The sequence below is a fragment of the Populus nigra genome, chromosome 13 (assembly GCF_951802175.1).
Source record: "Populus nigra chromosome 13, ddPopNigr1.1, whole genome shotgun sequence".
In the NCBI taxonomy this organism is placed as follows: Eukaryota; Viridiplantae; Streptophyta; class Magnoliopsida; order Malpighiales; family Salicaceae; genus Populus; species Populus nigra.
In genome coordinates, this window is record NC_084864.1 from 15,265,645 (window position 1) to 15,289,124 (window position 23,480).

The following is a 23,480-nucleotide window of genomic DNA, read 5'->3' on the forward strand; positions in this document are numbered from 1 at the left end:
TCGACATTTTATTTTCTTCTAGTCTAGTTTCTATCAAGCTTTCGGGAGCTTACAGAGATTTATAACTTAGTCCTAATAGTCTATCAAATTAACTGATATTTATGATTGATAAATTAATCTAAGTTGAATATATTTAAATTAAATAAATAATTGATAATAAATTAGATATTAATTATTTATTTTTAATTTTATTGTTTAGTTCGTTAAAGCAAAATTGAATTTATGTAGAAATAATAGTTAATTATTGGATTATAAATTTATTTTTAATAAAAATTTGAATTTTTAATTTATAGTTATATTATTAATAAATATTGTTATTATTATGATATAAAATTTTTATAAGTAATGGATGATTATTTTTTAATATATTAAGATTTTTTTAAGGGACTGTTTAAGTAAAATTATATTAAAATAGTTGATCATTTTATTAATTTTATACTTGATGTTAATGAAATAAAATTAAAAGTAAAAAAATATAATTTTCTTCATAATTGTAGCTTCTTATTCTTGTAAATAGCATAAAATAAAAATAAAAAGATAAGGAAGACACATTAAAAAAGTGCAATTATTGGAGACGAGTGGGTTTCCACCCTGTTTCCTTCGTTACTTGTTGAAAAAATAGATTATTACTGACCTATGGTTGACTCATATCTCTCTCCTTCACTATAAAATCTCACTCCCTCAGTACCACTTCAGTTCACTAAGCTTATAATCTCCCTTCCTCTTTCCTGGCCTCTTCTTTGCCGTCTTTGATCTTCAATTTTCTTTGTCCAGATCCCTCAAAGCCGCGACAATGAAGGTGAGATCAGTTAAGGCTACTGGACTTCTGTCTTTTGTGCACAATGCATGCGTGAAAGAATGAGTCAAGTTTTCATTTCTTCCTTCTTCTTTTTTCCCAGTTTCTGGATTATCTTGATATTGATTTATAAAAAATTTACATGCATGGACTTATTATGTTGCAGAAAGCTGTGCTGAGATTGGATCTGCATGAAGAGAAAGCTAAGAAGAAAGCCATGAAGACAGTCTCTAGGCTTCCAGGTAAAATTTATTTATTTTCCTTCTATGATCCACAGTATTGAACACGGTTCATTCTAGTAAATCGACCTGGGCGAGTTATAACTTGTAACCTGGTTTAATCTATCTAATCCATGATCCGAACCTTGCGACATGTTTGATAACTTTGCTATGTTCACTAACTTATAAATCTTGAAGTAATTGTTCTGTGATGCCAAACTTGCAGGGGTGCATTCAATATCCATGGAGATGAAGGACCAGAAGCTGACAGTGATAGGGGACATTGATCCAGTACACATAGTTGCCAAACTGAGAAAGCTGTGCTGCACAGAAATAGTTACAGTAGAACCGGCAAAAGAACCCGAAAAGCAAAAGGAGGAACCCAAGAAAGAAGAGCCGAAGAAGCAAGATCAAGATCTGCACATCATTGCTTATCATTACCATTATCCACATGTTGTAAGTGTTGAGGAGGATCCTAATGCAATTTGTGTCATTTCTTAATATTTTAATTCAGAAATAGTTACAGTAGAACCGGCAAAAGAACCCGAAAAGCAAAAGGAGGAACCCAAGAAAGAAGAGCCGAAGAAGCAAGATCAAGATCTGCACATCATTGCTTATCATTACCATTATCCACATGTTGTAAGTGTTGAGGAGGATCCTAATGCAATTTGTGTCATTTCTTAATATTTTAATTCTAAATGTAAAAGTTATTATTTCGGGAAATAAAAATTAAGTTTCAATTTCATAAAGTTTATTTTTATATATATGTGTGTGTGTTTGCAGGAATATACTCGAATCTCATCAATATTAAACTATGATTTCAATATTTAAATTCATATAGTTAAAGAAGAACAATTTTTTTAGCTATCCTATCAGTGCATTAGGACTTGTTATATATAAATTAAATTAAAAAATTATTTAAAAGGACAGAGAAAAGGTTTCCAACTTGATTTCATTATTTATAAGAAAAATATAAAATATTTAATGAATTAGATACAAAATCTTCAGACAAACTCCATGAGATTCCATGCACACAGTTATAAAAAACTCAGAATTGATCCAGTTAAGATACAGATCATATATTGGGAGGATCAAACTTCTTGAATTTACTATTTTTTTCAAAAACAAAAGTCATTGAGTCAGAAATTGAGTTTTAACTTTAGTTAACTGAACTGTGAGTCAATTATTTCTTTATTTTTTAAAAAAATTAAAATCAAATCTAGACCTAGATCTGTTCGGCTAAACCAAGTTTTTTAATAAGTTAAGAAAGCAACCGATCTGAGTTGACTGGATTCCTCCCGTATCCATCCCGAAAGCAAATCCACCTGTGGGATTGAACCAAGATGTAAACTTCTTCAAAGTTTTGAGGATACAATTTCCCTCGAAGCTAGCTCTTCCCTGGCATTGCCATGTGATCGACGACAAGTGGGTTAATATATAATAAAAGGAAGCTAAATCTTCGTTGACCGACCGCAGCCACAAACCCACATGCATGTACTGTGAATCTATTAATTAATTGTCGATACAGTGACAAGGTTCGATTATGAAAGTGATTTACATTTTTTGCATTGGCTGGAACTTTCCTAACGCCCGATTGAAAGCAAAGCAAGAAAAGAAAAGAACAGATCTGTTTCTACTTGACTGTAGGAAATGAAGATATCATGCATTCACACTGACCGGAGACTGGAGAGTTGTTTCTGAGAATGAGGAGCTGGAGCTCCTGTGTAATTGACTTGACTCCACCGTTGATAGCCTCCGCCCATGACTAAGTGGGTTTTGAATAATTTTTTAAATTAAAATAATATTATTTTAAACAAAAATTATTTTTTTTACTAAATCACCCTTTTATGGGCTGATTTCTTGTTGCAGGTTTATTTTATCATGTTAACTACAAGAACAGCTAAACAATCTTAGTATTTTTTATAACATAATAAAAAATACTGAAAAGTATTTTTTAATTTATTTCATATAATATTATCAAATATAAAATAATTCACTTTTTAAAAATTTATTTTTTAAAGAAATCACTTTGTAATAAACAATTATTTTCCGGTAAACAAATTAGAAACGAAATTAATTTCCACGCCAGAAACACCAACGTGCTTTCCTTTACTGGTCCTCCAATTTTAAGTTCATTGACCATAAACCACTGTCCTCAGCTTGACTCACTGTTCTCTCCTCACTCTCTCTATAAAACCCCACACGAAGAACTCTTCACCTCATCACCGAGTTTTTTTTTAGCTCCTCCTCTCGCCTACCTCTTCACCTCAAACTTTCTTTATTTACCGTTTGATCTCAACTTTTTCTTTGATCACATCTCTCTAAGCTATGGAAATTAAGGTGAGAATCATCTCTCTCTCTCTCTCTCTCTCTCTCTATATATATATATATATATATATATATGACTTGTATGCATGCATGGAAGAATCATGAGCCAAGTTTTCTTTTCTTTCCCTTTTTCTTTATGTTGATTTACTTATTTTGAGGAAAAAATTGCTTCTTTTTCATAATTCAGGGAGTTTTGGTAGCTCCAGTTTGATTTAGTTATTGTTTCTATGAGATTATTTGGTATTGATTTCAAGTGATTACTGTTTCTTGATCATCTTGATATTGATTCATAACAAAATTTACATGAACTTATTTTGTTGCAGAAAGCTGTGTTGAAAGTGGAGTTGCATGACGAGAAAGCCAAGAAAAAAGCCATGAAGATAGTCTCTGGTCTTTCAGGTATTGAATTTATTTATTGCTATATATATGGTCATTAATTATCTAATAAATCAAGATCGATCAACGTTGGAAGTATTTATGATATTTGTTTTTTTAAAAAACTAGTGGTTTAATTTGTGCTTCAAATTTGCAGGGGTGGATTCAGTATCCATCGACATGAAGGACAAGAAGATGACAGTGACAGGGGGCATTGATCCAGTATGCATAGTGGCCAAACTGAGAAAGCTGTGTCACACAGAAATAGTCACAGTAGGACCGGCAAAAGAGCCTGAGAAGAAAAAAGATGAGCCGCCGAAAGGAGATCAGAAGAAAGATCCTGAGCCTGTGGCTTACCTGGCCTATCATCCTCATATGCCCCCATATTGTTATGTTTCATGTGTAGAGGATAATCAAAATGCTTGTGTCATTTCTTAATTTGATGTTAAAAACAAATATAATATATAGAGATGAAATAAGTGGAAAAAAATAATATGGCTTCCTGGTGGATTTGGGAAATTTGGGTGGTTATTAGAACTTCGTTAGTGATTACACTACAGCTGTACAAAAAGTTGATGTTGTTGGGTTGTTTTACATTAATGAATTGTGGGTCTTATTTTGGTATTAATTAATGCATACCAATTTGATAGTGATTTTTTATTAATGGACACGTAAGGCATTATTTTGTTACTTTTCCAAGATAAAAAAAATTAAAAACAATAAATATAAAAACATATTTCATCAAGAAGATAGAGTTATATAAAATAAATATTTTTTTATATTTATTTGTTTTTATCTGGAGATAATAATTAAATTTTATGAAAATGAACATGGGAAATCATGCCAACTTTGAGTTTGGTATTTGTTGACACAGAATTTGAGAATAAAAGGCCGCCGTTACTTTGGTCACGGTTTTCGCCCATAAAAAGGCCAATTTGTTCAAGCAATGCATGTGGTGTTCTAAAAGAAAATGATTACAAGGAAAGTACAACGTTGTTCCCTTAAAAAAAACTCATCCTCCAAGGAAATATGAAAACTAAAGTGATGACTAATGTTGTTTTGGCATGTCTTCTTCGACCAATTTCAAAAACTATCCTGCTTTGTATGAAAAGGGCAAACCAAACCCTTTTCCACTCCATTAACTTTTGGTTCTCTCTACTATTTTGATGTTCTTCACTTTTTTTCTTAAGGAGTCTGCTTTCCTCTGTGAATCGTAAGAAAGTCACGTTTTCTTGAGAAAATGATTAAAGGGTTTGCTCCTTATGTGGTTTCAGGTTCGAGTCTTGTAGTTACTTATATGATGGCCACTAAAAACTTATATGGTCGTTAACTTCAGGGCCTATGGAATTAGTCAAGGTGCACACAAGCTGGCCCGGACACCCACGTAAATAAATAAAAAAAATCAAACAAAGTTGTATAAAAAATCACAGCAAGTATCTACGAATCAATGGTTTATTTGAAAACAAATCCGTGAAATTTTATATAAATAGTTATTGTTCTTTTATTATTTAGATTTTAATAAAATATAAGAGATTTTTCTCTATTTTTTTATGGTGTTTATAATTTTAATCTTAGAATCTGAAAATCTTAATTTTGTATTTTATATAAATAGTCATAAAATTTGTTTGTTAGTAAGATAGTGATAAAGCCCTTCTCCACCGAGGCAAGATGCCAAGTGATGTTTGTTTGTTAGTAAGATAGTGATAAAGCCCTTCTCCACCTAGACAAGATGCCACCTAATGTTTGTCTGGCATGACACCACGCAACACACACACACATTAATTATTTGGTCTACGCTCTTGTCGCGGGGTAGATATTCTTTTTCAACAAGAAAATTAAATATGTAAGCTTTTTTTGACAGGTTTTTTAACTTAAAAAATATTAAGTATAAATATAAAAAACTAATACATACATTTAATTAAATAAATTACAAATTATTTTTATGTTAACAAATAAAAAATATCATTAATGATAAATAAATATATATCTGAAAAAATTAAGAGACAAATATAGATCAAGATATTTAATATTGCAACGTGGTTTATTTAACCGATTATGTTTAATTATTTTATTTATTAAAATTAACTTTTTATTTAATTAAATAACAATAAAAATAGATATATATACAAAATTGATTGCATAAAATAAAAGGAAAAAACATATCACACAATGTTGCACTTACTAGAGATACTATCAAAAAAAAAATATTTTTTATTTATTTTTTAAAAATAAAGTTTAATAATATAAAACATGAAAAAAATTATAGATTAATTAGAAAAATTTATTCAAAAAATAAATACATACAGTATATTTAAAAAAAACACCATTTAAAAATTACAACCTATAAAAATAAAAAAAATCAAAGAGAAGGGGTATTGATTTAAATATAAATTAAAAAATTATTTAAAAAACAAAATTTTTTAAAAAGCATGAATTTTTTTAAGAACATCAAATTACCAAAAAATAAGAAAAAAAGACCAGGCCAACACCTGACCGTTTAAAAGGGCTGAACACGAGCTTGTTTTTTTTAAAAATATAATTAAAATGAATGATATGTTTTTTGAAAAAACAAGTGCATCATCTAATTTAATTCAAATCTCAACTATTATGGTAATGCAAAATTAGTACCGAATATATTTTTACTCAAAAATCTATTCAGTAAAAACAGTATGTAAATTTGGATGAACTAAGAAAATAAAATAGTATCAATAATAACTCTGAATTGATATTTAAAATTAGGAGTTTAAGGTTAGAACTTAAAAAAAAATGTATGCAAAAATGGCAGAGAAAGGGGAAAACGTTGATTCTTTGCAAGAAGCATATTCCTTTTAGTTGTTATGGTTGTGGTAAGGGATTTTAACCATTTAATTTCACGTGTTAATGGGTTTTTTCATGTAGGATTAAAATCTCTCCTGATTCTTGAATTTAGAGTTCATGAGACTTTTTGTATTTAGATGTTAATTGATTTGTGTATTATCTAAGATAAAATAAATAATAATAATAAAAAGAAATATAAAAACTAAAGGATAATGAAATAAAAAGAACTCAAATTTTATAAATCATTTAAAATAAAAAACAATAATTAAAATAACAGATATCAAATCTTAAAGAAAATCATATTAAATAGTTGATTTAATAATCTAAGGTGACACCTGTCAATATCAAAATGGAAAGAGAGAGGGAGAGAGAGAAAGATCTCACAAGTGCCAAACCGGATGTCATACCCGGTTTTATGAAGGAAATATCGGGAGGATTTCAACTACATTAAGAAAGCCGGTCATTAATTCCGCACGACGCCCCAGAAGCCGCTAGAGAGAAAACATTCTTTGTAAGAAAGAAATAGGCAGCACATCAATTTTAGCGAACGAAATAATTTTAAGAAAACATTCTCATTTTCCTTTCTTTTTTCACTAATACAGACATACTTGTTCCAATAATTGAGCTCTGAGATTTTAAGAAGGAAAGCATGTTCTTACCACTCCCGCTGCACACTTTTTGGAGTTATAAATTATAGATCTAAATCCTCCTTTTCTTCTCCAAAAAGAAAAGAAAAGAAAGAAAGAAAGAAAATACACCAATGTGCTTTCCTTTACTGGTCCTACGATTTTGCTTTTTTTTACCATAAACTACTTCTCTCAGGTTGACTCATTGCTCTCTCTTCACTCCCTTACTATAATTAAACCCCACCACAAAGAACCCTTCTGATCACCATGTTTTACTTTTTTTAGCTCTTCCCTTGCTTCTTCATCTCAAGCTTCTTTGTTTACTGTTTGATCTCAACGTTTTCTCTGATCATATCTCTCTAAGCTATAGAAATGAAGGTGAGAATCAGCTCTCTCTCTCTCTCTCTATATATATATATATTTTCTATTAGATATGACTTGTATGCTTGCATGAATGAATCATGCGTCAAGTTTTCTTTTCTTTTCCTTACTTTCTTTTTTCCTGTTGATTTACTTATTTTGATGAAGACCTTGCTTCTTTTACATAATTCATTGAGTTTTGATGGCTTCAGTTTGATTTAGTCATTGTTTTAATGGGATTCCTTGGTATTGATTTTAAGTGATTACTGTTTCTTGATTATCTTGATATTGATTTATAACAAAATTCACATGATTATCTTGATTATTTTGTTGCAGAAAGCTGTGTTGAAATTGGAGTTGCATGATGAGAAAGCCAAGAAAAAAGCCATGAAGACAGTCTCTGGTCTTTCAGGTATTGAATTTATTTATTTATTTATTGCTATATGGTCATTACCTAATAAATTGTGATGCAAATTTGCAGGGGTGGATTCAGTATCCATCGACATGAAGGACAAGAAGATGACAGTGATAGGGGGCATTGATCCAGTATGCGTAGTGGCCAAACTGAGAAAGCTGTGTCAAACAGAAATAGTCACAGTAGGACCGGCAAAAGAGCCTGAGAAGAAAAAAGATGAGCCCAAGAAAGAAGAGCCGAAGAAGCAAGGAGATCAGAAGAAGAAAGATCAAGATCAAGATCAGGTGGCTTACCAGGCCTATAATCCTCATATGCCCCCATATTATTATGTTAGAAGTGTAGAGGATACTCCAAATGCTTGTGTCATTTCTTAATCAGACGTTAAAAACAAATATAATATATAAAGATGAAATAAGTGGAAAAAAAAATAGCTCTGATAATTAGTTGGTGATTTTGAAAATTTTCGGTGTTATTAGAACAGAAGTTGATGGTGTTGGGTTGTTTTATATAAATAAATTATGGGTCTTATTTTGATATTATGCATATGGAAAACTGAGAACAAATCAGGTGTTTCGTTAAGGAAACAAAATTGAAGATATAAAATAAATTTATTTTTAAAATATTTTTTAAATAAAAGTTTTATTTTCAAAACAATAAACGCACGGAGATTATTTTTTTTCCATGTTGTACTTGTTTTTTCTACCATATCCAAGTACTGGTTATGAGTACTTAATTTTTGATTTTTCTTGTCTTTTTATAGCTGGAAATGGGAAATCATGTGAACTTTGTGTTTGGCGGACACAGGGTTTGAGAATACAATTACTTGGCCAGGGTTTTAGCACAGAACAGGTCATGTAGTGGTGTTCTAAGAGAAAACGATTGCAAGAAAAGTACAAAATTGTTTCCTTAAGAACTCATCCTCCATGGAAACATGAAAACTAATGTGATGGATTGATGCAATACGATGAACGTGGTGTTGTTGACTAATGTTGTTTTGGCATCTTGTGGGATAAATCTCAAAAACGATCCTGCAATTCTACTGTTTTGTATGAAAAGGGCAACGATTTTCCCTTTCCCACTCCTATGACTTTTGTTCTTCACTTTTTTCAGAGGAGAGTCGAGTCTCCATTCCTCTGGTGAATTATGGTGAGCAAGTCACATTCTTTTTTACAGTTCGTGCATGGGCTCTTTTGGTCGTTGAAAAATATCCCACACAGTGTGTGAAGATCACTTTCACCAATGAATAAAATATCGAACAAATCTGTGTAAAAAATATTGCCGTGGGAGGATAAGCATCTGGAGCTTGTTCTGTAGCAGTACTGATCATGACCTTCTCAACCTGGACAAGAATGCCGGCTAATGTTCGTTTAATTTGCAGAAAACTCCATGCATAGAGCGACAACGCCCTAAGAATTATATATATGTATAGACAAAGACACATCAGCATGTATGATGGACGTCAATTATATTTTGAATTAAATTAATTACACATCAATCTATAATTCCACACGTGAGAGGTTTTTTTTCTTCTTTATCCAATTATTATAACTTGATTTTTTCAGATATATAATAACAGATAGAAAGAACACTCACAAGGAAGAATCCTATTAAAAAATAAAAATAAGAAATATTGCTCTTCCCCGCTATCATACACTAAAATAAAGGACGAAAGACCTTCTAGAGATCAGAAACATAAAGCTAAAGAGAGAGCCAAAAAAACCTATCAATTTCAATATTGCTGTAGTCGGACTATATTGTCTTAGATTTCCGATAATATTTTTGATAGGATCCTGTTATCACCTTTTTTTTTCGAAATTTAATTAAAAAGTCAAGAAATAAATAAATCTTCATAGCGACCAAACCTATTCTTTAAGTTTACATCAACAAATACTAATCATGTCATCAACTAGCTAGGAAATTAAACAACGTTATCCACTTCAAACAATTGAAGTCCACTTTTGCTAAGATTACTGTTTTTTTAAGATTAATTCAACAAAACCATATATGTTTAAGCTTAGATGGTGTAGGCTAAACTTACTTCACCTGTGATCAGAGGAAGTCATAGGATCGAAATATGATGGAGATTTGTCAAAGTACGGACACCTTCAATGTTAATAGTATGTTTATAAGTGTGGTTCTTTATTTAAAAATATATCAAAATAATTTTTGTTTTATTTTTTACAAATTATGTTTGACATCAGCGCATTAAAATGATCTGAAAACATCAAAAAAATATTTATTTAAAATAAATAAAATAAAAAATATTTAAATTTTTTTAAAAATATTTTTAAAATTAAAAAACAAACAGCTACTAACTCTTGCAGAGGTTGGCTATTAAAAAACCATAGATTTTGTTGCACTTTTACGGCGGAGCGTGGCGTCGCGGCGATCCTCGATTGATTTCGGGGTCTTTGTTGTTGTGTAAATGAGTCGTCACCTAGTATTTCATTCACTAGGAATCCTAACTGGTCTTTCAGAGATTCTAAGGCAAGTGACTAGTTGCATAAATTAAGGGAAGGTATTAGCACCCCTAGTACGCCCTACATAAGGTAAGCTGCTTGGTGTCTGGTTTACTTTATAATTGCTATTGTGTTAGTGTTTTCTAATCCCATCTGTTTTCCTAAGTTTGATTCAAACTAAATTTATTAAGTTAGAAATCCAAGTTGATTCCATGTACTTCGAAAGCTCATTTTTCCCTTAGTATTTCAAGAGTTTGCGACTCATAAATCGCAAGGAGGAGGAACAAAAATTTAGAAATCTAGGGCACTTAAAAAAAAACCTATTTTTTTTGCCTTAGTGTTTTATACTCTCATAGCTCGTAAACCGTGGAGTAAAAAAATTAAAATGTTCTCGATTATAATCAAGTCTTCTTTCAAGGATGTGTGCGGATTCATTATTCCTTGAAAATTATTTTGGATATTTACCACTCAGGGTTTCTTTATCCAAATATTAACAATGAACAATAACAAATTATTCTCAATAATATTTTGGATATTCGTCCTTTAAGGATTTCTTTATCTAAACATTAGCGGTGAATAATAGATGAATTCCCCTCAAAATAAGATTTTTATATTTTTTAGAATATTGACCAATATCCTTTGGAGTTTTACAAACATGTTGCAAAATCCAGAAATGCAAGAAAATAATTTTTTTTTGTATTTAAGAAATCCATGCGAAAACACATTTTCAAAACTTCAAATATTTTTTGTATAAAAAAAAGAACATTCAAAATATGTTAGGGTATTGGCCGTATGCAGCACACAAGAAAACATTTTTTTTTTATTTTTTGTCAAAACACAAAGAGCACAATTAAACGTAAACACCAAAATGGAAAGTAGCAAGCCATCATTCATATTATAAGAACTACAATAAGCTTGAAACAATTCGTGACAAAAATCATTCAAGTTCAAATCAACTTAAAATTCTGTAACTAGAAAGGACTAAACCTGTATACATGAGGGAGCCAAAGTTCTGAAACTGAAATTTTGAAATCAAAATCCTACTGCATGTGTCCATGACTCATGACTCATGACCTATTTTCTTTTACCAATCCAGGAGAAATTGCCATACTAGTTTCATACAAACAGAAAGAGCTTGTGACGACATGTTTTTATAACACATATATATCGCGGACTAAAACCAAAGCAAACATGGCCGGCTATTTCAATCAAAAAGCATGGAGGAACACGAACAGAAAATGGAGTTGATGATGAAGAAACAACAGCCCCCTCCCACGGTTCCTTAATTATGAACCAGCGAAAGAAGGAAAAAAAAGAAAAAAAAGAAACCAACCAACTCTTAACATAATCACCCATCTAAAACTCAAAGCCACGACAGGAACAACAAAAGGCAAGCGTTCATTGTATAGTCTAAAATTGAAAACGAATATGCAAAGCAAAGACAAAAGAGGTTTTTAAAACATCAATACAACAGATTTAAAGGCAGCAAGAGAGGAGAAAGTTAAGACTTACCTGCAGGTCTCACTGTTTTTTTTTTCCTGCAGAAGATGAAATAAAACCAAGTGAACGTTGTTGTCAAGGTTTAGCAGCAAAGCTCCCTCTCCGTCTTGTCTTTTTTTTCTCCTCTTTCCTCACAATAACACCAAAATGCAAGAAAGAAACTCCCTCTATTTACTGCATTTTTTTACTCTGACTCTTGCGTTTTTCTTGTCTTTCTCTTTGCTGTTTTTTTCTGCTCCTTTCTCTCTGGTTTTTCTCCCTTCTTTTCTAGGTCATTAGAGGGGCTTATATATAGTCTAACATATCTCTATTTAGGAAATATTTAATGCATTAATTCTAGGATGCAAATCCCTACTGATTTGCAGTAAAAAAACGCAAAAAGAAAACTGCAATATTTTAATTTTGATTTTGTGCTCACGCCTGATTTCTTTCCAATTTTAGAGGATGGTGTGGCTCTTTTCTTTCCTTCAATAGGGCCAGCTGCTCCCTTTGAAATGAGGCAATAAAAACGTGGTATGGAGCTCTCCATTCAAGCGACAGAAACATAGAAACCAGAAAAGAAATTTCAGATAAAAAGGAAAGAAAGAAAACAGCTTGCTATGCAGGTAAACATGTTTTCTTCAATGTCTTCCTTCGGCAAAATTCCTTTCTATTGTTTTATCTTCAAATCATCCTCCTTATTTTAGCACCTTTTCCATTTGGTCCTTGGTCCAAAAAGATTCAAATTGGCCTGCAATTGGTCTTCAATCTTTAAGCATCTTGCAATTGTGTCCTTGCAAACTCGGGCAAAAAAAATCCTTCTCGCAGCAAGAATCTTTGCTTCCACACTAGATATTCAAACAGGGATATCTTGAGCTTCTGATATTGAAATCAAGCAATTCAAAAACCCAAATTCATCTACGTGTCCCGGACTACAACTTTGATGAAGGACTCAAAGTGAGATAAAATCGTTTTAGATAACTGGTGCAAATTCTGGGGGATTTAGCCAACCTTAAAGACCAGATAAAGAAGGAATGAATTTAGCATTTTGAAGTCTCTTGATCAATCTAAGAAAACCTGATGATTTTGACAGCAAAAGAGAAGGATAAAAAGAGCAAAAAACAACTCAAACAGGTTTTTTTGAAAAAATATTTTTTTCTTTACTTTTATCAATCTTCCAGCAAACATGAGTTTAGCTCCTACATTCAATTCAAAAAAGACATACACCGTCTGCAGCTTATGGACTCTAAAATTGAGTAATAACAGGTTTTTTCATACTATTTTCCAGCTAGTTTTACTCACCACTGTCTATAGATGATAAAAAGGGCCTTAATCAAAATTGGAAAAAGTGGTTTTAGACGTCATCAGTTGATACGTCATTTGCAAAGCAGTCCTGCAATTAATTAAAATATTAATTAAGTAGAATTTGGCCATTGTTGGGGATGGGATCGAGATGCTTCTAATAAAGCCAGTGTGAGTCTATAATGACAAGAATGTTTGGACTTCTTGACCAAACTAATATCTCCATCAACAATAAATATCGTTGCGTACTCCCGTATCCATCCCCAGAGCAAATGCTTTTATAAAACTCTGACATTTTGTTTTCTTCTAGTCTAGTTTTTATCGAGTTTTCGGGAGCATACACAGATTTATAACTTAGCCCTAATAGTCCATTAAATTAACTGATACTTATGATTATGATTGATAAATTAATCTGACTAAATTTAAATTAAATAAATTATTAATAATTAATTAGGTATTTATTATTTATTTTTAATTTTATTGTTTAGTTCATATTTTGACGTGAAATTAAATTTATTTAGAAATAATAGTTAATTATTGGATTATAAATTTATTTTTAATAAAAAATTGAATTTCAAATTTATCGTTATATTATTAATAAATATTGTTATTATTATCATATAAAAATTTTATAAGTAAAGAATGATTATTTTTTAATATATTAAGATTTTTTTAAGGGACTGTATAAGTAAAATTATATTAAAATAGTTGAACATTTTATTAATTTTATACTTTGTAATTCGAAGGATGTTAATGAAAATAAAATTAGAAGTAAAAAAATATAATTTTCTTCACAATTGTAGCTTTTTATTCTTGTAAATAGCATAAAGTAAAAAATAAAAAGGTAAGACTCATTAAAAAAGTGCAATTATTGGAGACTATTGTCCTACGGTTGACTCATATCTCTCTCCTTCACTGTAAAATCTCTCTCCCCCCCAGAACCTCTTCAGCTCACCAAGCTAATAATCTCCTTTCCATTTCCTGGCCTCTTCTTTGCCGTCTTTGATCTTCAATTTTCTTTGTCCAGATGCCTCAAAGCCGCGAAAATGAAGGTGAGATCAGTTAAGGCCTACTGGGCTTCTATCTTTTGTGCACATTGCATGCGTGAAAGAATGAGTACTCAAGTTTAATTCATTTCTTCCTTCTTCTTCTTTTCCAGTTTCTTGATTATCTTCATATTGATTTATAAAAAAAATTTACATGGACTTATTATTTTGCAGAAAGCTGTGCTGAAATTGGATCTGCATGAAGAGAAAGCTAAGAAGAAAGCCATGAAGACAGTATCTAGGCTTCCAGGTATTAAATTTATTTATTTTCCTTCTATGATCCACAGTATTGAACCCGATTCATTCAGTAAGAATTTGTTTGGTAACGTGGTAACAGTTGTTTTTTAAATAATTTTTTATACCAAAATATATATTAATAATTTTTTTATTTTTTAAAAATTATTTTTGATATCAACACATTTTATGATTTGAAAATACTAATAATATATTAATTTAAAATTAATAAAAAATAAAAAAAATTAAATTCTTTTAAAAATACTTTTAAAATATAAAAACAAAAACACCATCAACTTAAGGTGAGTTTTATCTCGTAACCTGGTTTAATTTAAAGCTAATCCATGATCCGAACCTTGCGACATGTTTGATAACTTTGCTATGTTCACTAACTTATAAATCTTTAAGTATTTGTTCTGTGATGCCAAACTTGCAGGGGTGCATTCAATATCCATGGAGATGAAGGACCAGAAGCTGACAGTGATAGGGGACATTGATCCAGTACACATAGTTGCCAAACTGAGAAAGCTGTGCTGCACAGAAATAGTTACAGTAGAACCGGCAAAAGAACCCGAAAAGCAAAAGGAGGAACCCAAGTTAAAGAATATACACTCGAATCTCATCAATATTAAACTATGATTTCAATATTTAAATTCACAAAGTTAAAGAAGAATAAATTTTCATTGCGACATGTAACCTGTAACCTGGTTTAATAAATTTTCAATATTAAACTATGATTTCAATATTTATAACTTGTAACCTGGTTTAATCTATCTAATCCATGATCCGAACCTTGCGACATGTTTGATAACTTTGCTATGTTCACTAACTTATAAATCTTTAAGTATTTGTTCTGTGATGCCAAACTTGCAGGGGTGCATTCAATATCCATGGAGATGAAGGACCAGAAGCTGACAGTGATAGAGGACATTGATCCAGTACACATAGTTGCCAAACTGAGAAAGCTGTGCTGCACAGAAATAGTTACAGTAGAACCGGCAAAAGAACCCGAAAAGCAAAAGGAGGAACCCAAGAAAGAAGAGCCGAAGAAGCAAGATCAAGATCTGCACATCACTGCTTATCATTACCATTATCCACATTTTGTAAGTGTTGAGGAGGATCCTAATGCAATTTGTGTCATTTCTTAATATTTTAATTCTAAATGTAAAAGTTATTATTTCGGGAAATAAAAATTAAGTTTCAATTTCATAAAGTTTATTTTTATATATATGTGTGTGTGTTTGCAGGAATATACTCGAATCTCATCAATATTAAACTATGATTTCAATATTTAAATTCATATAGTTAAAGAAGAACAATTTTTTTAGCTATCCTATCAGTGCATTAGGACTTGTTATATATAAATTAAATTAAAAAATTATTTAAAAGGACAGAGAAAAGGTTTCCAACTTGATTTCATTATTTATAAGAAAAATATAAAATATTTAATGAATTAGATACAAAATCTTCAGACCAATTCCCATGAGATTCCATGCACACAGTTATAAAAAACTCAGAATTGATCCAGTTAAGATACATACAGATTATATATTAGGAGGATCAACTTCTTGAATTAACTATTATTTTTGGAAAAAAAATCGTCAAAACAAGTCAATCATTTATTTATTTTTGGAAATTAAAATCAAATCTAGACCTAGATTTGTTGGGCTGAACCAAGTTTTTTAATAAGTTAAGAAAGCAATCGATCTGAGTTGACTGGATTCCTCCCGTATCCATCCCGAAAGCAAATCCGCACCTGTTGGATTGCTTTTACAAAGCTCGACACTATTGTATTTTCTTTTAGTCTAGTTTCTACCAAGCTTTCGGGTCTTGGTTTCTAATTTCGGTGAATTATTATCATACAGAGATTTATAACCTAGCCCTCATAGCCTAACAAATTAACCGATGCTCATGCTATTAGGAAATTGCCATTATTGTGGCAAATGCCCCACCCATCACTATGCTTAATGGTAGCTCCATTCATGCCACAATTGGTGGCACACTTTAAGGCATTATTGGCTCCTCCATGTTGACCATATTTGCCTATAAAGAGGCATGTCTTGTTGAGAGTAAATTGAGAGGGTTGAAGAGAGTGAGAAAACGTGAGTGTGAGTAGAGAAAAAGAGAGAGCTGCAATGGCAGCAGCCTTGCTGCCATTGCAGCAGCTGTAAGAGCAGCAGATGTAATTCTTCTCCTCCATGTATCTCTATATCTAATAAAATGGACCTCTCCCGTGGATGTAGGCGATTTGCCGAACCACGTTAAATATTGTGTCAGTGTGCTTACCCTCCATATGAGCAACTATCAGTACACCACCGGTCCGCGCATGGGGAGCCGGAAATCCCCAACAATTGGTATCAGAGCTGATGGTTTAAGTGGTGTTTGATTTTTGCTCAAAAATGAAAGTTCTCAAAATGGTGTTTTGACCATACCACTGTGTAGAGGAGGCCGAGACGAAGCCACTGGTGAAAACGGCGTCAAAATCGGACGTTGGACATACCGCACTCTCCATCACTCTCCGGCAAGGCGTCTGCCCACGCGCGCAGACGCGCCCCACGCGTCTTCTTCGCCCGGATGGGCTGACCCGACCCGAATACCAGTTGACCCGACCCATGTGCCTGACCCGGATATGGATGACGTCAGCATGACATAATTGTGATGTCAGCATGCATAGTAGGCATGCAGGGATGACATCAGCCTGATGTAAGTGTGATGCCAGCATGCATAGTCAGCATGCCACGTCATCGACCAGTCAGCAGACACGTCAGCAAAGTGGGACCCACCTGCCATATCATCAGTCGCGAGCCGAGCCAAGCCGAGCCGAGTGAGCTGAGCCGAATTGGAGCCGAGCCGAGGGACAGGATCCAGTGTAGCTGATCCTACATGCAACCGGAACTGAGATTGAATCTGAGCCGTTGATTAGGCCAGAATTGTTTTGATCAAATCTTAGCCGTCTGAAGTGCGATTTGGACGATTTCAGACTTGTTTCCAACTAATTTGATCGTTCCGGATGCAATTGTACGGTCTAATCGTTGAGATTTGAGACCGAAAGTGGTGGTGGTGAATTAACAAAAGAGATTGCCCGATCAGGAGGCATCTGAAGGTCATCATGGTGGTCGTTGAAGAGAAGAAGAAGAAGGTGCACATGTTTACCCAATTACATGTGCTGAACTGCTAAGTGGGGAGAATTTTAATTGCCTTGAGGGAAGGCAAAATTGGGACACTCTGGACACCCGATCAAGTGGACAATTAGCGGTGTAGAGTGAAAACTGATGAAGACCAATCTTGACGAATCTAAGAACTGGTAGTCTCGCAAGATGTTGAGAAATCATGTATTAAACCAGTATATTCCAAATCACTTGTAAAGGAAAGCCGCAACAAAGCTAGCAAATGGTTGTATATACGGAAAGACAGTACGATGGATAGATATGGCCTGAGAAGTTCTGTCTAGGAGATTGGGTTTTAAGCGGGACCAGTGTGACCCCTCCAATCTTTCTTAGGAACTTGCTTAGTGGAAGGATTATCCATACGGTACTATTTTTGTATATATAGCAGTTTGTAATGAAACGGTTGAAGACTAGCAGGATGACGGCATAAGGGAACAGTTGGGTTCCGAAGGTTCAAGGATCTGATGAAGTGGTGATTTCTCCAAAGAAGTTAGATTCGGTGACTGTGATTTCTTGAGGGGAGAATTGATGAAGACCCTGATAATGGAAGAGGAATACAATAAAGGGATAAAGATTGGCACCCTATTTTGACTTGGACAAGTGTTGTGACAGGATGAGCTGCTGTCAAACATAAGCAAGGAATAGGGAGAAATCTGGAGAACAGAAATTGTACGAGGGTACACGGAGATTGTGCTGGAGTACCTGTAGGATCCAACGAGGTACTGTAATGAGACAACAGGTGCAAGGAAAAGAAGTGTTCCCAGATGAAGCTCAGAGCAGAGACTATTAAAGTTTGTACAACAGGAAGTCTCTTATGCTCTTAATGAAGACAACAGACGAAGACCTTTCCAATGCATGCAAGGATGGAAAGAGAGTTGTTGTAGAGGCACCTAATTGAGGGGGTGCAAACGCCTGTGATAAAAGGCGACCGCCTATGATGAAAGGCGAAGACACCAAAGAGAGTTGGTGTAGGTGGAGCTGTCAAGCAGAAAGGCACAGAAGCTCCAAACATAGAAATCGAGGTGGAGGATTGCGAGGAGTATACCGCAACTTTCACTTTCTATGTAGTCAGTGGCAGTAATCTCTCCCATAGTGCACATGGTGGTAGAGAATTTTGGAGCCACTTTGAAGCATCTCAACTGAAGGAGGATGCGACCACCTATGAAAGGTGAAGACACCTTAGATGGAAGGTGTGTGTGTGGGCCGTGCTAGGAGCCCCGGATCAGACCGCCCCATGACAATGGGTGAAGACGCCTTAGAGAAGGTGTGAGGGCCATGATAGGAGCCCCATTTCAGACCGCAGTATGACGACGAGCGGAGACACCTAAGGAGAAGGTGTGTGGGCCACGATATGAGCCCAGTTCAGAACAACCCCAAAGCCGATGTGATGGCTAGATATGAGTGGACATGTGTATAGCCAATGAAGTGGCTATGATGAGTATGGAGACAAATGCAGGATTGACTTTCATGGATATTGCCCCCATGCTAAAGATCAATGAGCTAGAAGACATTTGCCTTGGACAATAAGTGTGTGACTTGTGGAGCATTAAGACGCGGCTGCTATGAAGAAGCAGAAGGGCATGCGTAGGTTCCGAGAACGAGTTGACTCTTGTCAAGGTGGTGAGCTCGGTAATGGCATTGTAATACTCAGAGTATGAAGATAGATATGGATCAACCTTTAATGGGCTGCCCCCATGGTTAAAGGTGGAGAGCTACCTGGACTCTTACGACTAAGAGCGAGAGACTCACGGAGAAGTAAGGCGTGGTTCCTAGGGTGGAACAGAGGGCAGGCGCAACTCCTGGATGAGTAGACTCTTGGAAGAGTGGTGAGCTTGTGATCATATTGAGATACTCAGATAATGACTGTCGCACTTGGAATATCCGTTTGAGGGGGTGTTGTAAGCCTTGGTGTAAGGCTTGAAAAATCATTCCGGACTGAGCATGGTTGATACGCTCGAAGGGGAATGTTGTGTTGAAGACGCTCTCAGAATGGTAAGCTTGGAAGACCTGCAGAATGCAAGCTTGTGCTGAAAAAGCAAAAGGACAATTGCCCACATAAATGGCAAAGGGGGTGATTGTTAGGAAATTGCCATTATTGTGGCAAATGCCCCACCCACCACTATGCTTAGTGGTAGCTCCATTCATGCCACAATTGGTGGCACACTTTAAGGCATTATTAGCCCCTCCATATTGACCATATTTGCCTATAAAGAGGCATGTCTTGTTGAGAGCAAATTGAGAGGGTTGAAGAGAGTGAGAAAACGTGAGTGTGAGTAGAGAAAAAGAGAGAGCTGCAATGGTAGCAGCCTTGCTGCCATTGCAGCAGCTGTAAGAGCAGCAGATGTAATTCTTCTCCTCCATATATCTCTATATCTAATAAAATGGACCTCTCCCGTAGATGTAGGCGATTTGCCGAACCACGTTAAATATTGTGTCAGTGTGCTTACCCTCCATATGAGCAACTATCAGTACACCACCAGTCCGCGCATGGGGAGCCGAAAATCCCCAACACATGCTTCATAAATTAATTATGTATTTGGTTTTTATATTTTGAATTTATATGTACAATTAAAACATATTCCTCTAGCCAGTTCTATATATGTTTCTTTTTAATTTGTTGTTTTTTTTTTCCTTTTAAAAAAAATAAAATGAAAAACATAGGGATATTTTTTTGATCAGAACAACAAAGCTACTGAACAATTATTGGTTTCTGATGGATTGTTTAATAAGGGGATAGTTAATTAATTAATTAATTTCAGTAAACTCTTAATTAATTACTACAGGTCGACATGTCAATCACGGAATGTGAAATGGAAACAGCAAATACGGACTGAATTAGAAGACGATACCACGCGAGGGCAAAACTAATTATAACCTCAGGAAAAAATCATAGAAAAAACTGAAAATGAAGCAAGAAAGGGTTACGGGACATAATTCCTGGAAGGGTGAAATAAGCATATTCTATAAATTATTGAACCAAGATGTAAACTTCTTCAAAGTTTTGAGGATACAATTTCCCTCGAAGCTAGCTCTTCCCTGGTATTGCCATGTGATCGACATGTGGGTTAATATATAGTAAAAGGAAGAGAAATCTTCGTTGACCGACCGCAGCCACAAACCCACATGCATCTATTAATTGTCGATACCGTGACAAGGTTCGATTAAGAAAGTGATTTACATTTTTTGCCATTGTCTGGAACCTTCCTAACTCCCGATTGAAAGCAAAGCAAGGAAACAACAGATCTGTTTCTACCCGACAATAAAGATAAGGAAATGAAGATGTCATGCATTCACACTGACCAGAGACTGGAGAGTTGTTTCTGAGAAAGAGGAGCTGGAGTTCCTTTGTCATAGACTAGCCTCCACGGTTAATTAACTCCACGGTTAATTAAGTTTGTTTTCATAAAAGAGTTTTCTTTTATATTTTAAACGGAAAACAATTTTTGAAAATTATTAAAAATTTAAAAATATAATGTTATTTGAAATTTGATTTTTAAACTTTTAATTAATATCTATATTGTTTCAAATCTTTTCTTCTTCAATTTCATCTCTTAAAATTTGATTTGATTTGATTTTTATATCAATTTTAACCCTCATTCTTTTTTTGATTGTTATTTATTTTATTTGAAATAATTTATGAAATTTTAATTTATTTTTAATTTTTTTATCTTTTAATTTTTTTATTTATTAGATTTTATCTCTATTATTTTAATTATTATTTATTTTATTTGAGATAATTTATGAAATTAGATAAAAAAATTTAATTTTATTTTTATTCAACTTTTTTAATTTGTAAGATTTGTTTTTCATTATTGTAAGAAACTTGAAAGAAATATTAGCAATTTATTTTTCATGAGATAGTCAAATACTAAAAAGTATTTTTTTCAATTTATTTTTTATGATACCATTAAATATTAGAAAATAACTCACTTTTCAAGAATTTATCTTTTTAAAAAATCACTTTGTAAAAAACAATTATTTTCCGGTAAACAAATTAGAAACGAAATTAATTTCCGCGCAAGAAACACCAATGTGCTTTCCTTTACTGGTCCTACAATTTTAAGTTCATTGACCATAAGCCACTGTCCTCAGCTTGACTCACTGTTCTCTCCTCACTCCCTCTATAAAACCCCACACAAAGAAGTACTCTTCACCTCGTCACCGAGTTTTTTTTAGCTCCTCCTCTCGCCTTACCTCTTCACCTCAAACTTTCTTTATTTACCGTTTGATCTCAACTTTTTCTTCGATCACATCTCTCTAAGCTATTGAAATGAAGGTGAGAATCATCTCTCTCTCTCTATATATATATAGAGATTATTTGGTATTGATTTCAAGTGATTCCTGTTTCTTGATCATCTTGATATTGATTCATAACAAAATTTACATGAACTTATTTTGTTTCAGAAAGCTGTGTTGAAAGTGGAGTTGCATGATGAGAAAGCCAAGAAAAAAGCCATGAAGACAGTCTCTGGTCTTTCAGGTATTGAATTTATTTATTGCTACATATATGGTCATTAGTTATCTAATAAATCAAGATCAACGTTGGAAGTATTTATGATTTTTTTTTGAAAAAAAAACTAGTGGTTTAAATTGTGATGCAAATTTGCAGGGGTGGATTCATTATCCATCGACATGAAGGAGAAGAAGATGACAGTGACAGGGGACATTGATCCAGTATGCATAGTGTCCAAACTGAGAAAGCTGTGTTGCACTGAAATAGTTACAGTCGGACCAGCAAAAGAGCCTGAGAAGAAAAAGGATGAGACGCCGAAGAAGCCAGCAGGAGATCAGAAGAAAAATCCAGATCCGGTGGCTTACCGCCTGGCCTATCATCCTCATGTGCCCCCATATTATTATGTTTCATGTGTAGAGGATAATCATAATGCTCGTGTCATTTATTGGTGATTTTGGGAAATTTGGGTGGTTATTAGAACTTCATTAGTGATTACACTACAGCTGTACAAAAGTTGTTGGTGTTGGGTTGTTTTATATTAATGAATTGTGGGTCTTATTTTGGTATTAATTAATGCATACCAATTTGATAGTGATTTTTTATTAATGGACATGTAAGGCATTATTTTGTTACTATTCCAAGATAAAAATAAATAAATATAAAAACATATTTCATCAAGAAGATAGAGTTATATAAAATAAATATCTCTAAAATATTTTTTTATATTTATTTTTTTAATTTTTTATCTCGAAATAATAATTAATTAATTTTTTTTTTGAAAAATATCCCTGATCAGTGTATGAATATCACTTTAACCAATAAATAAAAAATCAAACAAAGTTGTATAAAAAATCACCAGCAAGTACTGCTATAGGGATCAATGTTGCCGTGGGAGGGATAAGCATGGAAAGTGACTTGGTACGTGTTGCTGACGTAGACCAAATAAACATGGTCTATCTGAAAACAAATCCGTTAAGAAGCTTTAATGTTTTTTAGGAGATTCTCCAAATAGTTTTTTTTTTTATTGGAAAACCATTTTGTCTTTCTTTGAATAGTTGGATCTTTCAAAATTAAACCAATATAAAAAATTTGTGTATTTATATGTTAATTGATTTGTGTATTATCTAAGATAAAATAAGTCATAATAATAAACCAATTTTAGTGAACGAAATAATTTTAAGAAAACGTTCTCGTTTTCCTTTCTTAATTTTTTCACATGTATCTGTAAAATAATACGAACATTCTTGTTCCAATAATTGAGCTCTGAGATTTTCAGCAGGAAAACACGTTCTTACCACCCATTTTGGAGTTATAAATAATTATAAATCTAAATCCTCCTTTTCTTTTCCAAAAAGAAAAGAAAGAAAGAAAATACACTTTCAGATCGACTTTGGAAGCACCAATG

General features: G+C 33.2%; 3 protein-coding genes and 1 long non-coding RNA gene across 7 annotated transcripts; all 4 read left to right on the top strand.

Moving 5' to 3' along the window:
- The first annotated feature begins 656 nt into the window (after positions 1-656).
- LOC133671710 (heavy metal-associated isoprenylated plant protein 39-like) lies at positions 657-1,763 on the top strand. 2 transcript variants are annotated; one of them, XM_062092554.1, is made up of 3 exons: positions 657-808; positions 963-1,038; positions 1,241-1,763. In XM_062092554.1, the coding sequence occupies exons 1-3, from the start codon at positions 794-796 to the stop codon at positions 1,513-1,515; spliced, it is 366 nt and encodes a 121-aa protein (XP_061948538.1). In that variant the 5' UTR covers positions 657-793; the 3' UTR covers positions 1,516-1,763. The 2 variants fall into 2 exon arrangements, with proteins under 2 accessions (XP_061948538.1, XP_061948539.1); XM_062092555.1 differs by having other exon boundaries at positions 668-799.
- A 1,404-nt stretch (positions 1,764-3,167) lies between these two features.
- Positions 3,168-22,681, top strand: LOC133670767 (heavy metal-associated isoprenylated plant protein 39-like). 2 transcript variants are annotated; one of them, XM_062091379.1, is made up of 3 exons: positions 3,168-3,354; positions 22,027-22,102; positions 22,232-22,681. In XM_062091379.1, exons 1-3 carry the CDS (start codon positions 3,343-3,345, stop codon positions 22,525-22,527), a joined length of 384 nt encoding a protein of 127 aa, XP_061947363.1. In that variant the 5' UTR covers positions 3,168-3,342; the 3' UTR covers positions 22,528-22,681. The 2 variants fall into 2 exon arrangements, with proteins under 2 accessions (XP_061947363.1, XP_061947364.1); XM_062091380.1 differs by lacking the exon at positions 3,168-3,354 and adding an exon at positions 21,748-21,898.
- On the top strand, positions 7,199-8,903 carry LOC133670766 (heavy metal-associated isoprenylated plant protein 39-like). Of its 2 annotated transcripts, XM_062091378.1 has the most exons (4): positions 7,199-7,538; positions 7,857-7,932; positions 8,002-8,219; positions 8,696-8,903. In XM_062091378.1, exons 1-4 carry the CDS (start codon positions 7,533-7,535, stop codon positions 8,744-8,746), a joined length of 351 nt encoding a protein of 116 aa, XP_061947362.1. In that variant the 5' UTR covers positions 7,199-7,532; the 3' UTR covers positions 8,747-8,903. The 2 variants fall into 2 exon arrangements, with proteins under 2 accessions (XP_061947362.1, XP_061947361.1); XM_062091377.1 differs by lacking the exon at positions 8,696-8,903 and having other exon boundaries at positions 7,206-7,538; positions 8,002-8,474.
- LOC133670768 (uncharacterized) lies at positions 14,057-15,046 on the top strand. Its single transcript, XR_009834161.1, has 3 exons — positions 14,057-14,227; positions 14,396-14,471; positions 14,864-15,046. It is a non-coding gene; the product is annotated as an uncharacterized LOC133670768 (long non-coding RNA).
- Positions 22,682-23,480: the final 799 nt, after the last annotated feature.

Bases quoted from the DNA above. Each gene is read 5' to 3' on its own strand.
- LOC133670766 (XM_062091377.1), top strand. The intron at 7,933-8,001 runs GTATTGAATTTA...GCAAATTTGCAG, and splicing joins GACAGTCTCTGGTCTTTCAG to GGGTGGATTCAGTATCCATC.
- LOC133671710 (XM_062092554.1), top strand. The intron at 1,039-1,240 runs GTAAAATTTATT...CCAAACTTGCAG, and splicing joins GACAGTCTCTAGGCTTCCAG to GGGTGCATTCAATATCCATG.
- LOC133670767 (XM_062091379.1), top strand. The intron at 22,103-22,231 runs GTATTGAATTTA...GCAAATTTGCAG, and splicing joins GACAGTCTCTGGTCTTTCAG to GGGTGGATTCATTATCCATC.